The sequence below is a fragment of the Zootoca vivipara genome, chromosome 5 (genome assembly GCF_963506605.1).
Source record: "Zootoca vivipara chromosome 5, rZooViv1.1, whole genome shotgun sequence".
In the NCBI taxonomy this organism is placed as follows: domain Eukaryota; kingdom Metazoa; phylum Chordata; class Lepidosauria; order Squamata; family Lacertidae; genus Zootoca; species Zootoca vivipara.
Genome location: NC_083280.1, coordinates 40,147,212 through 40,164,756, shown reverse-complemented (window position 1 = coordinate 40,164,756; position 17,545 = coordinate 40,147,212). Strand labels below are relative to the sequence as shown.

The 17,545-nt window shown below is 41.0% G+C and overlaps 1 protein-coding gene across 2 annotated transcripts in view; it reads left to right on the top strand.

The window, feature by feature from the left end:
• Positions 1–17,545, top strand: part of NGEF (neuronal guanine nucleotide exchange factor) — a 60,481-nt gene that overhangs the window by 4,890 nt on the left and 38,046 nt on the right. The window contains exons 2-3 of one of the 2 annotated variants that reach the window (XM_035133109.2): positions 12,735–13,074; positions 15,709–15,838. In XM_035133109.2, the coding sequence (XP_034989000.1) occupies positions 12,810–13,074; positions 15,709–15,838 (395 nt within the window). In that variant the 5' untranslated portion in view covers positions 12,735–12,809. Of the gene's footprint in view, positions 1–12,734; positions 14,505–15,708; positions 15,839–17,545 lie in introns of those variants that run through there. The other variant, XM_035133110.2, reaches the window with a different exon arrangement.

Here is a 17,545-nt window from a genome sequence, read left to right as displayed (position 1 = left end):
ACATTAAGGATCCTGTGCTGCTCTGCAGAACAAGGAGCATAAAGAGAGACAAAACAAGAGAGAAGGAATGCATATGCCATTCCCCAAAGGCAACTGAGGCAGAAAGAGAGATTAAGACATTTGCTGTTGCTCCCCAAGGGTGCCAAACTGGAAAAATATCCACAATTTACAGGCCAGTGTCTTAATCACTGAGTCTTGATTCCTCTCTCCCTTCCTTTCTTATTATAGAAGAAAGTACAGAAGAAAAATAGAAACTGAGGGTGTTTCTCAGAGGAACTGCCATGTTCTAAAAATAGGCTGAGACAGCTCCTAGAAATGTGCCGAAGAAATGACAGTAAAAAAGAAATGAGAGGCTCACTTGCAAACCTCTTGCCATTTGGGTGTCGGACTGGCAGTACAAATTATGACCTTGGGAAATAACCCAGCATGACATTCAGTGGATTGACACTATCAAATTTGATGCAGTCTAGCATCTCTCCAGTGTGATCTTTCCACCATACTGAGCACCAGTTACTAAGACAATTCTCTGCCAACCTCATTAAATTTATACAATAGGTCACAGAGCCGTAGATGTTTGCTCTGTGACTGTGGCACTGTAGTACAGGATGCTAGTTATGTGTATCCACCAGTGCCTGTAAAATAGATACAGAGATCTTTTCCTTCAAATCATATTTGTAACGCTTTAAAGATAGGCAAGCCCACACAAGAGAATTGTGCAGAATAATCTTCCAGGCCTCAATCAGATGGGGGGTTGGGGGTTGGGTTGAGTTATTTCACAGAGTGGCTGGAGAATTAAGCCCCCCCCCCTCCCCTAAAATAGCCCACAATCCAGGCTTGCCTATAGAATGCTGGCATGCACCAAAAATATCCTTCAGCTACACCAAGGTCTAGGACTGTGGGAGAAGCACTCATATAACCAACATACTGTACTTAAGTGTAATTAATGTATGAAGGGGTTAAGACCATAAAGTAAACTGTCCTGGCAGGCTTAGCTCACCTTGGGAGGGACTAGGACCTAGGTAATGAAGCCTTTGTTCCACCTCAGTCTACCTGTGAAGACATCTGAGCTGGTTGCTCCAAGCCAGGCATCCCCAAACTGCGGCCCTCCAGATGTTTTGGCCTACAACTCCCATGATCCCTAGCTAAGAGGACCAGTGGTCAGGGATGGTGGGAATTGTAGTCCAAAACATCTGAAGGGCCGAAGTTTGGGGGTGCCTGCTCCAAGCTTAAACTGCATGCCTCTCACAAGCCACTCTGACCTATACCAATAATTTAGGAACTTTCACCACTGTGACTGAGCCAGGTTTTACTGCCTGTGCAACTGTTTCTAAATGTTGTATTTTTTAAAGCACAAGAACTTGACCTTTGGATACTTTGTAAGTAAACCATTTTAATTTACCAAGCATGTAGCCTTTTTCTATGCTGGGGATGAGGGCAACTTTGGAAGAAACTTGGAAGTTTTAAAGGTCTAACAGCCTATATTTCCACACTTTACTTTGCTGCATATTTTGTGCTTTAAATCTCTGCTGGGGTTCTCTCACCAAAGACTACTTGCCCCAAACTTGGATCTTGGCATCCAGGAATTCTCTTTTTGTACCTATTTTTTCCTTGAACCAACCTGGTGCCCTCCAGATGTTTGAGACTGCAACTCACAGCAATACAAGCTAGCAAGTGTAGTTGGTGAAGGCAGGTCTAGGCCCATCCTTTCCTGTGGTTCCCCCAGGAGTATACAAAGATGGGAACCTCCCATTTGCCAGACACTCCTAGACAGCTCAAAGGGCTTGGATGTATGTGTACTGTATGTATGTGTACTGTATTCAAGGACAGGACCATGGGAACTGTATATGTAGAACTCACTAAGTCTGTAGAAGTATGTGATGGTGATAATTTATCATTTATATGCTGCTCATCTGACTGTGTTACCATACAGACCACAGCGGCTATAGAGAAGAGGTAGCCAAAATGGAGCTGCCTCCCAGATATTTTGGACTCCAAATTCCATCATCCCTAACCATTGACCATGCTGCCTGAGGCTGATGGTTAGGAAAGGCTGATCTACAAACACCTGACTCTTTTGTTATGGTACCATCATTGCTATTGTGATTTAACATAAACTTAATATGCACTTTCTGTTATGTTTCTATGACTCCCCAACCCCATTTTATCCTCAAAAGAAACCCTGTGGAATAGGCTAGGTTGAGAGATAATGACTTGCCCAATATCACCAAATGAATTTCCTGTATAAACAGTGATTTGAATCTAGTTCTTCCTAGTCCAGTGATTTATCCATTATATCATTCTGGATTTCCCAGCCTCATGGCACTACAAAGCGTGCTCCAAAAAACCCCTGGAAATTCCTAGAAAAGCATTTCATCCTATTTTAAACTACCCTACATTGTGGACATGTACCGATATATTAGAAGCACTGTACATAGTGGGCCAACTCCATGCCTGCTGGAAATTGATCTTTCTTGTTGATCTTTTGCATGTGGTTTGTACACACCCATCCAAGCATGATCATTACAATTATGGGTGCTAGTGGGGGTGCATGGTTGCCGAGCTGCTTTAATTAATACAAAAATGGAGGCAATTGTGAAGAGTGCAAAGAGGAAGTAAAACAAGCATATTTGAGTATTGAGTAATCAACTCATAAATATTTGTGTTGTAGAAAGGAATGATGGGCGGTCAGGTACACACTCATATCCAACCTACCAACACTTTTTTATCACAGGGGTGTGGACAGAGTGATAAGCAATAAGACAAAAGCGTAAACCTTTAATACTTGTTCTACCCAACTGCTACCAGACTGTGTGGAAAGAGAGAGAAAACCAGGTTGAGAATACAACTAAACCTGTATAGATTTATATTTTTTAAATTCAGTATATTACCTTCTTATAACGACTAGTCTGATTTTACATGTTGAGGACCATGGCGGACTAAACCAGCAAAACATTGGAAACCCGTAGTTTCCATTTGGTAATAATCAATAATAACAATATTCGATTAAATTGTAAAATGTAGTTTACTTTGAGGTGAAGTTCTTTTCTTTTTAAGTACTCTTTTGATATGCTGTATGGACGTAATTCAATAAATGAAGCTCAGTTTGGGAGTAGAACTAATCCAATTAGTCATCAACTCAACCTGTCTTTGTTCTTTTAGTCCAGCTTTCGCCAGATGTCTCGGACTACAAGGCCCATCATCAGCCCCAGCCAACACAGGTGATGGGCATGATAGTCCAAAACATCTAGAGGGCACTAGGTTGGCAAAGGCCTCTCTAGCCTAATAAATTGTGTTGGTTCATCCATTATGGCAAACATCCACACTTTATCAAGCCATTTTAAGACATAATATTACTGACAACCTCCACTTCCCCACAGAAATATGCCAGCATTTTTTTTTAAAAAAACTTCTTTACATTCCCACCTCACCAGGCCTTCAACTAGTTCATTAAGAAGAACATCAGAGCTAAAGAATTTTCATATCCTAAACATGCTTAGATGTTGCTTAAGAAGTATCAAGAAAGAGAAATAAAGTGACAGTTAATAACACACCTGTCTTCAGTTCAGAGATCTTCTACGCCCTCCCATCAGATGTCAAACAGATAAACAACTTTTGACTTTTAGAAGGTATCTGAAGGCAGCCCTGTTCAGGGAAGTTCTTAATGGTTGATGTTTTGTTGTGTTTTAATATTTTGTTGGTAGCTGCCAAGAGTGGTTAGGGCAGCCCAGTCAGTTGGGCGGCATATTATTATTATTACATATAGTTTAGCTTTTTATAATTCTAATTCTAATTATTGCCTATACCTTCTGGGGCTCTTGCAAGCTGAGAGTATTGTAAAATTTGCATTAGTTTGCTCTGCCCAGTTTTGCCTCTTGCCTGTCTGGTACTGGCATCTGACCCTCCAAAAGGTTGTCCTGAAGGGAATATGACCTTCAGGCTTCAGAAAGGTCCCTCACCCACTTAGGGCACAAAAAATCCTATTTAATTGTGTTTTGACTAGATGATGGGCATTGGTGATGTAAGCTAACAGCAGCCTTATGAGAAAAATGTGTTAACATTTGTCCCAGTGAAATCTGGAAATCACCTTGAAGTGTGTAAGATTGACAGCTCTGGCCAATTTAGATTGATTGATGTTTATCCACACAACAAGGAAAGAAAGAATGACATCAAAGTAAGCTGTTCTCCTGACAACTTTTTTATCCCTCTAAAATGGAAGAGGCTTATGCTACTGTCGAATGAGCCAGATCTGGGTTCTGGAAAGCGACCATGTTTTACACAGAAAAATAGGCAGAGGGGGGGGGGTCAAAGTTTCCTTTAATCCGTCTTTACATTTCGTGAAAGCTTCCCTTAGGTATGGGAACTCTTTACAGAGAAAAGGACCTTCAATCTTTGCTTATGAACTAGCTTTAGGAATGTGAATAAAATAAGGTCAGCCTATAGTTTAATTAGTTCTGAAATCTTATAATGGCAGTGAAAAGGCCTTCTGTTTTCCTTGGTTTTCAATATACTGAAGGCTGACTTTTCCGACATGACTGCTTAATAGCCCCAAAGGAGCAATCCTTCTCTAAGATAACTGCTTTTAGCTGCTTCTCCTGGATGAGACCCATGAGACAAAGCACAGATTTGTGCAGGATGTGAATGATCTAAGTGAACTTTGATGTACTAAGTATTATTGCAAGCCTGTTTTATGAACCCTGGGTATCTGCTGTTATTACATAATGAATCAATAACAGAAGTGTGAAAAAGCAGTACCGTGTTAGCACAAATAGAGCAATTCTAACTATAATTTTACCTTTAAATGTGTAACATTTACATGTTCAATTGTTAGCCACATGTTGTAAGATACGGCGTTTTAAGAATTCGACATTTTAAGATGGATTTTTAATGTACTACATACTACTGTTTACTTCCTTTGATCTATCAACTATGACAATCACAGGCACACATAACTGGCCTAAAACCCTCTCAAGAAGAGTATGTGAAGCACTTTCACAACAGGCTGCGTAAAGCCGTTTCTGATCCATAGGCAGCACCATGGGAAAGTGCTTTCCCTGATCCTCAATAATCAGCCCTCTATGACTTCTCTTGGGACGCGGGTGGCGCTGTGGGTTAAACCACTGAGCCTAGGGCTTGCCGATCAGAAGGTCGGCGGTTCAAATCCCCGCGACGGGATGAGCTCCCGTTGCTCGGTCCCAGCTCCTGCCAACCTAGCAGTTTGAAAGCACGTCAAAGTGCAAGTAGATAAATAGCGGGAAGGTAAACGGCGTTTCCGTGTGCTGCTCTGGTTCACCTGGAAGCTGTTCCCTTGGCCAATAACGCGAGATGAGAGCCGCAACCCCAGAGTCAGTCACAACTGGACCTAATGGTCAGGGGTCCCTTTACCTTTACCTTTATGACTTCTCTTAAACTGCAGGGGAAGTACTGTAAAGCTCCTAGTTTAAACCAGGGGTTGGGAATGTGTGGCCCTCCAGAATGTGTGTTGCTGGAATCCAACTCCCATCAGTCCCATTAGGGATGACGGGAGTTTAGCAATATATGAAGGGCTACATGGTCTCTACCTTTGACAAAGTATCATAAAAGGGTAAGGAAAGTTTGGGGTTGTGTGCCATGAGGTGTGTGTCCGCAGACTCGGATTCCCTGCTACTGCACATATTGGAGACAGTTGTACCAATCCATTTGGGGATTAGGAGAAGTGCTTCCTGCCTAATCTCTTTAGAAGTCAGATGTTCCATGCTATGGTGCTATGTAGGGGGTGGGATTCCCCATTTTTTATACCTCCCAGGACCCCAACATACATTCCTAGGGATGGTGTCCAAATAATTCATTTTCAGAGCAGACCCTCTGAAATGAATGGAGTTGAAGTAATTTAAATCCAATGATTATAATGAGTTGTCCATCAGACATAGCGCTATCGTATGAATCCAATGAAGAACTTCTAGTAACTTTCCTCCTCCAAAAGCAAGGACAGTTCATGCTTGGTTTCCCCACATCTATGCACCTGACTTTGTCTTTCTTCAAGGGGTCCTTTTGTAGAGTTATTATAAGCCTTTTGATGTTTTAACCAATGGACAAGAGGAAGCCGATTCAAATACAGCAATACTTTCATTGAACAGTAAAGAATATACATTCTCCACATTCTTCAAATTCCTCATCCATTGCCTAGCCAATCTTCAGCACTGCATTAATATTTGACCTTATTAGCCTCTCTCTGTATATTCTAGAATAACAAGAAGCTTTCAGTATGACTGTCAGCTCAAGATTGCTAACCCAAATGTCATAATGTGCTACTGGAGGGGGGGGTTCTGTTCATTCTCCTAGCAATAAAATAATGCAGCTTACTGGTCCATAAAGTTCTGAGTCTGCTCCTTGTATATTAACACATTCTCTGGGAAAATTAGTCATATTTTCAGGGTACAAAGGGAGCTCTACCTTTTAAATAAATAAATAAATAAATAAATAAATAAATAAATGACACATTTCATTAATTTTTAAAGTATCAGTAGAATGAATAATTAATTACATATCCCAAAGTCTAGACATCAAATTACATCTCCCATCCCTGGCCAGTCCTAACTCAATGTCCCATCAACATCAACAACAATTGAGGAATTTGGGGCGGGGAAGTAGAAGGGCTTAGCAAAAAGAAGTGTGCGGCTAAATCAGAATCACAGTTCAATGCTGCTTTTGTCTCTTGTTCAAATAGCTCAGAAATGCCTTCTAGATTTCCCCTGCTTTCATATCTATAATATATATGTGCTCACTTATTGCTTGATCCAGTATGTCTTCTGACCAACATTCTATTGTTGAGCCACCTCAGATTCCCATTATTCCTGTGACCTGATCAATTTAGCATTTTCTCTGGTAGTAATGTGTATGCTGTGTACCTCCCTCATTCTCTTAGAATGGTAATGGCACCCAACTGAGAGATGCTGAAACTGAGTTCTGGCAAGTTCCGGCTGAAAAAAGCCCCGGCTTTATTTTATTTCTCACACAGCCAAGGAAACCCTATTACAAAACAGTTTACCGTGTTTTTCAGTGTATAAGACTATGTTTCCCCCCAATTTTTTAAAGTTTAAAATTGGGGGTCGTCTTATACATGGAATGTTTAAAATGTTTATTTCTTAATTTTGGGCTCAAAAGTAGAGGTTGTCTTATACATGGAAAAATAAGGTATATTTCTTGCATTATTGCAGAGGACTTGTTTGAATGCTGTTCTGATATAAGACACATACTTTGGAATAGACCAACTTTGACATGCCCTCTCCTTTTTTGATGTCATACTGAGAATGTAGTAAAGCTAGTTCCCCTCAGCTATGTAGAATTATATATGACAGCAGCAGATTTGTCTTTGAATGCAGGTCACTGAGGGATTTCCAGTGAAGCAGCAGCTAACCAGCCACTTTTCACTCTGCAACTCCTTCCTCCAGCCACTTTTTTCCAATATGATGTCTGCTACTGGCTAGGGGTGGTTGTGTTAGGGAAGCAATCTTGAAGGAGATGCTTATTAAGTTTAATTGTTTTAATTGGCATTGAAATGGGAATGTCTATCTATTGGTGAAAAAATTTAACATAGGGAGATTACATTGCAGCTTTAGAAAAGCAAGAAGAGCACTCTGAGCTCTTGGTGAGTTGATAATTAACTGATTGTTGCTTTCTGCTAGCTAACACGTGAGTGAGTAACCTTAGATCAGATGATTAAGGTATTGAGTTGCAAATTTGCAATCTAGGAAAGGTGGTGGCTGCTTTGTTCTCTCTCAGGCTGCATGGAAGGAAGATTTAAATGAAGCTCTCCAGGAAAACAGATCTAGGCAAAATGGATGTTGAAGGAGAGAGACCTTTACTTAAAGGTCTATTTGAATTATTTCATATTTTGTAAGGTGCTGAGCCTATGACTTCGAATGGCATATGTCTTATGGAACTGTTTGGATGTATCATTGGATACTTTAATTCTGTTATGAAGAAAGTTCTGCAAGTAAAGTTTGAATAATATTTTTATGATTCGGGACAAAGTTGCCTTCCAAAAGGAGTCAGTTCTTTTACTTCCAGTTGCTTCAAACTGCACAATATTATTATCTGCAGGAGGGCTGTGGTGATACAGATAATAGAAAAAAAGAGTTCAGTACCCCTCTTCTGCCCTCCCTCTTTTTTTTTTTACTGTGGTTTGACAGCAATCTACATTTGAAGATAAAGATCTTGCATCATGTATATTTCCACCCCCAGAAGGCTAATGCTTCCAAGTCTTCCAAGTTTGAATATTATACTGCCTTCAACTGCGCCCTGTTGTTCTTCTTGCTGCATTTCTCCTCACCTCTCTTGAGAGCTGTTACACTGTTAATGAGTCATCTTATCAATTTCAGCACTATTTCTTTCCTAGAGGTGAAGCAAAATGTCTCTTCTGAAAGCACATCATTCATTTTAGTCTTTATGTAGCACCTTCATGTCAGTGCAATTCACCTACTCAATCAGGCAACAGTGTATTGCTTCCTATGAGGACATTTTTGGGTTGCCATATCCTACCACTACTCTTAACAGGATGAAAGCCACCACAAGCTGACTGATGGCATGGTGACTCATCCTGTGAATGCTCCAATAGGTTCCATCAACCGACGCCTAGGTACTGAATGAAAGCCCTCTCAAAATGTGAGTGGAAACGGGAGATGAAAGATTATGTTCTCAATAAAGAATAATATTCACAAGGCCAGTCACAGCATTAAAAAAATTCAGCTTGAGTGGCTTCAACAAATCCCCCCTTTGCCAAAATGGTTGTATGAATGAGTCTTTTGCTTGCTTTATGCTCCTTTACCCATGGCTTCCTAGAGTACTGAATGCAGTGGAAATTGACAATAAGCTTGATTACTATTCTGAAACTCCACAATCTGGTTTAATTGTTGTAAAAAATAATAATCACTGAGTCGTATCCAACTTCAGTTCTACTCAGAGTAAAGTAAAGGTAAAGGGACCCTTGACTGTTAAATCCAGTCACGGACGACTCTGGGGTTGCGTGCTCATCTCGCTCTATAGGCTGAGGGAACCGGCGTTTGTCCGCAGACAGCTTCTAGGTCATGTGGCCAGCATGACTAAGCCGCTTCTGGCGAAACCAGAGCAGCACACAGAAACGCTGTTTACCTTCCTGCCGGAGCAGTAACTGTTTATCTACTTGCACTTTGATGTGCTTTCGAACTGCTAGGTTGGCAGGAGCTGGGACCGAGCAACAGGAGCTCACCCTGTCGCGGAGATTCAAACCACCGACCTTCTGATCGGCAAGCCCTAGGCTCAGTGGTTTAACCCACAGCGCCACCCGCGTCCCAAAAGAAGTCATAGAGGGCTGATTATTGAGGATCAGGGAAAGCACTTTCCCATGGTGCTGCCTATAGATAAGAAACGGCTTTACACAAGAGGCTCAGTGGTTTAGACCACGGCACCACCCGTGTCCCTTCTACTCAGAGTGTATCTATTCAATTAAATTGACTAACTTATGTACAGAATGTGGTTGGATAAAACCAACTATGTGCAAAGTGTTAATATGACAATGGTGGCAATTGTTTGTCACAATAAATATTGTTTTGGGAACAAGGCTGGCCTCCCTGTCCTCCATTACCACAGTCACATGCAGTTTGGAAACTTTTACTTCCATTTACTTGGGAGTAAGGCCTACTGAACTTGATGGGACTTGCTCCAGAGTGAGCCTGCATAGAATTGCACTGTTAGACTTCCATCACATTTGGACATTCTTACTATGTGCTTTCCCCACTGTACACAATCCTCTTGCTTTTTTATGCCTATTCTGGACAATGACTGTCATTTTTGTTTTGTTCTGCTACATAAATGCTGCATAGTCCTAGATTAAATTTGATTTTAGTCTCATAGGGTCAGGTTGCCAGTGTTGTAGTGTGGCCTTTTATATCTCCCAAGGAATTATTGAGATCTGTAACTGTTCAGCATGTGAGTGTGGGTGAATGTGTGCAGGTGTAGGTTGACTGAGGTACAGAATATCTGCTAACCTGGGGCTCTGGGGGACTGGCATTTTCTGCTCGGCATGGCCATGGTTGGTCCGGGGGTGCCACCATCTTCCTGAGGGCTGGAGAAGGAGGTGGTCACTTGATGCCGCCTACCTCCGATCACACCTGTTAAATCATCAAGACAGGAGTGAATTTATGAAGCTGGATTAAAAAAAAACACAGCAAGCAGCTCTATGCCATTATTTGCCTAAAGCATGTAGGGAAACTCAGACCATTGATCAGTCCTATACTATTTATCGTTAGCTGAAACCACAGCTTGATGTGATGTCTGAAATGAGCTATATTTACACATAGCTCTAGAAACAAGTTCTGCAGACAACTGAACATTGGCAAAAGTAAAAAAAACAAGACTGGCTGATATAGTCTTAGGCAATTAAGATGTATAATTGATGTAATTGTATACTGACCTTTTTCTTGATGTTTTATATATTTACTGGAAATGTGTTATATTTAATTTTCAAAAGAGATTATTGAAAAACAGAAAGGGAGAGTTGTAAGAACCAGCATGGGTGGGTCTTGTTAATAAGTTAATTCATAACTGTTTCTTGTTTGTATCTGAAGCTTTTGCAAGGTACTGGACAAGCAACAACAGGTCATAGCTAGTCAAGGAGGATATTTATTTCATGCATTGGTGGGGATATATGTGGAAAGGGTGGACCTACAGAAGACATTTAACAGTCATGTTGCTCCAGATCCAGTTTTAGTTATCTTGTAAAACAACAGCTTCCTGTTTGCCCTAAACAAACTCTGGCAAAGCTCTGAGAAATCAATGACATCTTTTTGCTTGGGGTGGGGGGTGGGATTTGATAATGACATAGAATTAGAAATGTGCTAAATTTCTTGTCCTTGATACTGAGGCTTGACAGCTACTACTAACGATTCTTCCTAGAGAATGGCAGTTACAATAATATATATACAGGTACATCCCACAGCATTTGGAAGTTTTGAATAAGCTAAGAAGATCAGACATGAAGTTCATTGTATGACCAATCTGAACCTCTCACAGTCTTGGTCTAACCCTCTACACAAGGTTATCAGTGATAAAACTTTATTTTTTATTGAATTTATATTTCACCCTTTCTCCCAAAGGAGCCTAGGGCAGCAAACAACAAGTGATAAAGCTATAAGAAAGCCTTTAAAACAATTCTAATAGAGATGCAAACTGGGAAAGAGCTCAGCTGAAAAGGGTTGTTTAAGAAGGAAGGTCTTTAAGAGGCACTGAAAAGACAGCACTTATTGGCACTTGTCTAATATTTAAGAAAAGTGAATTCCAAAGGGTAGGTGGCTGTCAGGGAGTCTTGATTAAAAAAAGAGCGTAGTTAATTAAATAGAAGATTTATTGCAAAAACAAACAGAATTCACTGGAGTGGTGATCACAGCCGTCCGTCTATAAATCAAAGATGTCCCTTCTAAGGAGGGTGTTTCCGGGTCCCACCCCTTCCTCATTCTCTGAAACAGTACTTCCGTGGTCCTTCCCGCTCTCTGAGCTGCTTTCGTTTCTAGCCCCTGTATTTTGTCCTTCACTAGCAACTGGCAAGCTGCAATTCTGCTATCAGTTGACATTCCTAAGGGCAGGGGAGTTGGCTCTCGGCTATAATCAACCTGTCTTGCAGTTTTCCCACTCTCTTCCTGCCTACTTCGTTCACTGGAAGCTAGCTGCAAACTTTCCCTGAGGGCTGGCTCATTCATGACAGTGGCACAACAGAAAAGGCCTGATTCCTATGCTGAGCAGAGAAGAACTCCTCATATGATGGAATCTGCAGGGGGCTCTCATCTGCAGGGCATAGAGATCAGTTGGGTATATAAGAGGTGAGCTGTTCAATGAGATTGTACATTCCAGAAAGAAAGAGGAAACAGATCGAACAGGTTGAGGTCCTGGGCCCCACTGACAAAACTTTGGAAGGTGTTATCTCAGCTAATAGCTGGGGTCATCAAAGACCTTATGTAGTCCAGCAAGGCCTATAGAGTAGTTGCCACCACCTCACTGAGGAGCTGGCTGTGGGAACTTAAAGGGTCCTTGTCCAGTTCTGCAGGTGTCAGGCTGGAGGGGAAAGGGGAGGCGCCAAAGGTCCTTCCTGAGTAGAGCTGCTTGTATTTTCCTTAGTGTAGCATAAGGGGACAGGTTCTGGGATCATTGCACTTACTAATCTCCATCTAGATCCTTTTTGGTGCTTTCTGTTTGTATCATATGTATAGACAATTTAAATGAAAGTGTAAAATTGTGTCTTCAAGGGCATCAGAGAAGACCAAATGTTTCCCATTCAAAAATAACTCTATTGCAGAGGAATTTGGAGTTTAGCTTGAATAGTTTTTAAAGGTAATCACGACATATCATGTCCCAATGCAGTTTTTTGAAAGCATGTTCACTCTAATATCAACATTTAAATTAATGTTTCAGACAGTTTGATAACACCCGTGCCAATAACAATGAACCATAACCAGGAAGATCCCCTAACCTTCACCCTTACCATCCTGTGTGTTTATGTATCTCCAACTGAATATTACACTTCCTGCATCTGATGAAGTAGACTTTAGTCCATGAAAGCCTGGGTCATAATAAAATTTGTTAGTACTTAAGGTGCCACAAGACTGTTCATTTTGCTGCAACAGAATGATTAATATGTCTCCCCTCTGGAAATACTACATTGTTATAGATGAAAATTTTCCTTTTACTGTTTAAATAAACTTTCTTACACTTTGTTTTTAATTCTAAAGCCAAGAGACCTGATGGAATTTATAAAGGTTCCTCGTTGTCTGCTTTGGTGTTATTAAACAAGCCAACCTGTTGCCATGGAGACAGAAGAACTAGAAGAGGTGGAAAGACACAGTAGTAAATCGGTCCATGGTCACAGGAAGGATAGTTCTTCGCAGGCAGTATCATGCGTGGACTTGTTCTGCGATGATGAGTCAGAGGCTTCTGACCATGTGACTGAGAAGGAATCACAGACGCACTACATTCCTATTCGAAGAAATTCCAGGTACTACCGCTCCATCAGACTTCGGAACAGAGGGAAAGGGAGGAGCAGCAGAGATGTTCAAAGTGAAAATGTTGAAGGTAAGTAGCTGTCTACGTAGTTACTCTCCCTTCTTTGCCCATTGAGACTGAGGGTTATGGGTAAAAGTAAAGCAAGGGTTGGGGGAGAGGGTTTACAGGAAGAACAGTGACAGACTTCTTAAGACTCTAGAATCTGGGTCCCTGCCTTCATACACCGGCTGCACCTACTGGATATCAAGTTGCTGCAAGTCTGAAACTGCAAAAACAAGAGAGAAAGCCAAACGGGGTGAGATCTGATGCCATTTCACTTACAATGAAGCTCTGTTTGGTTGGCAAGACCCACAACTAAAGAAGGAACAAACAGCAAGAACAAGCAAAATATTTTATACAAATGAGAATGTCTACTGGAGCAAGAGACATATTAGCAGTAGAGTGCTAGACAAGTTTACACACAAGTCCATTAAGTGCAATGGAACTTACTCTTTAACAAGTGTGTGTGTTTAGACTGCAGCCTTGAGAACCAAACACAACAAGATTATTGTTGTCTAAACCACACAGCAAAGTAATTAATAATACTTAGCATGTATATAGCACATCTTAACCATTCAAAATTCTTCCTCTACATTATCTTGATGATTGTCGTGCTTCTGCCAATAAACTTTTCTTTGACGCCAGGTAAAGACAACTTTTGTTGTCGGCAAAGAAGTGGGTGTCTCCCCAAAGAGATAGCTGTTTTTTTGCTTCTCCTTCTGGAAATGAGCTTAGATACCGGTAACAAATTACCCCATCCTAATGCCCGCTCACAGAAGACTGGGCCCATTCTTTCTTGCAATATAACACACAAGGTAAGTCTCTTCCCTTTCTCCAAGCAGATACCACAAGACTAAAAACTTCTACTTAATATGCTGCTCCAGTCATCATAGTATGGTTTATGGACAAAATGAGCTCTTTTGTATGCTAGGGCAGACATTTCTCCACCCAGTGAATGCAGTATGCAGCAAGGCTAACAAAACCTGAGTCACCTGAGCTCAAGAGAGCCTCTGCACCAAGCCTGGTGCAGATGAGGAGAATCTGACCTACACACAGCACAGATTCACAACAACTGTAAAGAAAGTCGTCATTGCCTGTTTCAGTCCCAGCAGAATCTATTTGAAAACAAGCTGATCTCCTACAAGTTACAACTTAAATCTGTGTAGTCTGACCAGTTGTGGTCCTACCCACTCTCTGCTGTTCCATTGCTGAAGCAGCAGCTGCTCACCCAAAGAACTGGAAGAGGAATTCATGACGTCTTCAGAATGTAAGAGGACTTTATGAAGAGCCAGGGAATCTCTCTTTCACCTAAGCTAACATTTATTCAGACAACCAGCAGAGAATTATCTTCAGCCTTCATACCTCAATGGGTACTGTGTGTCCCTGTAAAGCCTAAATCTTGGGCATACGGAGAACCTCATCTTGCAGCATTAGCTAAACTACATGGACAGCAACAATGGGTGAGCTCTCTTACCTTACATTTGAGATCACTGAGGTATTGTTTGTTTACAGAACTGAGCCAAGCTGATCCTACTCTGTTTATGTAGAACTGGGTCTGGGCATTTGCCCCTTGCATATGGGCTCTGTGTTCACCTGCCCCCTCTCTCATTTTGGGGTTTTGGTGAGAGAAAGCAGTCTGGAGCCAATTGTGGTTATGGGTTTGTCCTCCTATCCCACCCACCCAAATGAGCCAGTTTGGTGTGAAGAGGCTGATAGGGCAGAAGTAGCAGCATGATTATCAGCTGCTTCCTGGCTATAATGTGCCCCAGTATCAAGGTCAAATGTCTCATACATCAAATAGCAGAGAAGGGCAGACAGGAAAAAGCTCCACAATCCATTGGCAGAATGAAATTTGTCACAGAAGAAGAGGCAGAATGGTAACTAGAAATTGTATGTAAACTACCGGTAGTTATGTATCAAACAAATAGCCGGGGAAAGCTGGGCTGCTTATCACTAATTTCATCACAAAAAATATTTACTTGGTCCCCATTAATCCCATGTAAAAATGCTCATACAACCATGTTCAGTGCAGCAACCATAATAGCAATCAATGCACTGTCTGGGAGAAATGCTACATTTCCCAAATAAAAAGTACTGCATTTGCGAAACGTGACATTCTTGCTATGTGAGTGTATCCACCAGACACGAAAGAGTGCAACAAATGAGGGGAAATGCTTATTAACAGCAAAGTACATTATGCTGATAAAATGGTAAAGTGCATCATTTTCATTCCGCTCCCCCCAAATTTTAACAAACAGCCATGAATCAGATGAGATCATGTCTGGTTTCTTGTGGGAACTTTTTTTGGCTCATTTTGATGGAAGTAGAAAGGCTTTCTGCAGCATGTAGGACTTTTGTCATTCTGTTCCTGGAACAAAAAGCAAATTTAAAGCCAATGCCTGAGAACATATCTCTCTGAGCCTTCTTTCTCAATAATGAAACTAAGTTCTAGGAAAGCTTCCAGGAAACTAAGGGCTGGGATTTCTGCAAGGTAACAGCCACAAGCTTACCTATATATGTATCAAGGAGTCATGTTTTTGTTTTTTAAAAAACACTGTGAAGAAATGAATCGGCCACAAAACAAAACCCTCAACCTCTCTTTTTTTTCTTAATTGCAAATATTTTATAGAACTGACAGAAAACATTTATTTCTTTATTTCAAAGCCTCGCTAAAAAATGGTAATGCCAGAAATGAGCTTCTGAACAAAGATGAATTGTTACGCATATTTCACAAGGGCCTGTCTCTACATGTAAAACGAGATATGACAGCCGCGGAAGAACAATGGTTGCAAAGGTAAGGAAGAAATTTCCCTTGAGATACAGAAGGCAAAAAAAGATAAAATGGGTTTTAAATGAGTATCAAATGGATTGGTCAAATTGCATGCAGCACTTTCACATTTATTACTTTATTCCACAGTTTAATTTTTCCATTACTCATAAATATGTACAGGCATCAGTTGCTTGTTTTCTTTTTTATGCAGCACTTGTTGGATAATGATGAGTATGGGCTGTTGTAGAGCTCTTTCTCCCCAGTTAAAAGAGGGAGCACAGGAGCTAGAGGTCTTCCTGGTACAGCTATGGAAAGCTCTGTGAAAAGTATCGGACAAAAATTGGATTCTGGGCATGAGGGAAGACTCCACAAAGAAGGGTGTTTGTAAAAGGGTGAGGGGCTGCCAGCTCTGCAGGCAAGCGTTGACATAGCTGAGCTTCTAAGCTCCACAGGGGTGCCCTAGAAAGAATGTAGGTAAGAATGTAGGCCCTCCAGAAGTTTTGGCCTACAACTTCCATGATCCCTTGCCAACAGGACCAGTGGTCAGGGAAGATGGGAATTGTAGTCCAAAACATCTGGAGGGCTGAAGTTTGGGGATGCCTGATGTAGGTGGTCAAGGGAACCATGGACTCTAAACAGTTGAAAACCTCTGGTTTAGGAAGTGGCAGTTCCTTCTCAATGGACTATCCTCTCCTCCCCAACCTCTGCAGACCACATACATTATAGAACAAAGTGTTGGCCACAGACAAGCCTATCATCTATTTAAGATCAGAGAATGTTAGCTTTCTATAGTCCACTTTATAGCTCGATGAAATTGTTGACCCAGTGTGTGGCAGCTGTGGAAAAGGCAGATCCCATGCTAAGGATCATTAGGAAAGGAACTGAAAATAATACTGCTGATACCATAATGCCATTATATAAATCTATGCTGAGACATTTGGAATAATGAAATCCTCAAAAAGGATGAGTTTTCCTCGCTTCCTTTGAATGAAGCCATTTGCCCACTTCATTTCTAATTCCTTTCATGGAAAAGGTCTAGGAAAAAGGCAACCAAAATGATCAATTCCTCTATGAGGAAAGGTTGCTTTGGGAATAGGAGACGTTCCATATGCCCAGTCACTTGGTGGGTGTTCTGTGAGTGCAAACAACACTCTGCTTGTTCCCCTCCACACCACTTCTTGGCTGTTATGGGTCATGGAGTACAATCACCTTGTAAGCGGCTTCATGGCTAAAAACCACCAAAGTCGCATACAATTAGATAAAATAATGATGTCCCAGTTATCTGTTTAATAAGGGGAAGAGAAGGGGACTCTGAATACTGCTGTAACAGAGGGTAGTCGTATCAAGGCTATTGTATTCTTGAATATTTGTTTGAAAAATAATTACTAAAGATTACAAATATTTGCAAAATTTTTACACCATTACAGTGCAGAAATCAAGCCATTAACTTACTGGCACACTAGGTGAAACTATCAAGCCTAAAATTAAAATACAGGAAAAGAAGAAGCAAAAAATAAACAAATTCTGCCCACACAGCTAAAAGATAAATTCACGATATATATCATGCTCTGAAGGTCAGCAGACTTAGGCTTTATTGAATTCACAGGGGGCATTAATCCTAAAATAAAGCGTTTGTAGATAAAAAATACCATGCAGTATTTCCTTCTCCATTTCAGATGTCAAAATATAAGTGTCTGTGACCACATGGACATGATCTGTCTTTAAGCTGCT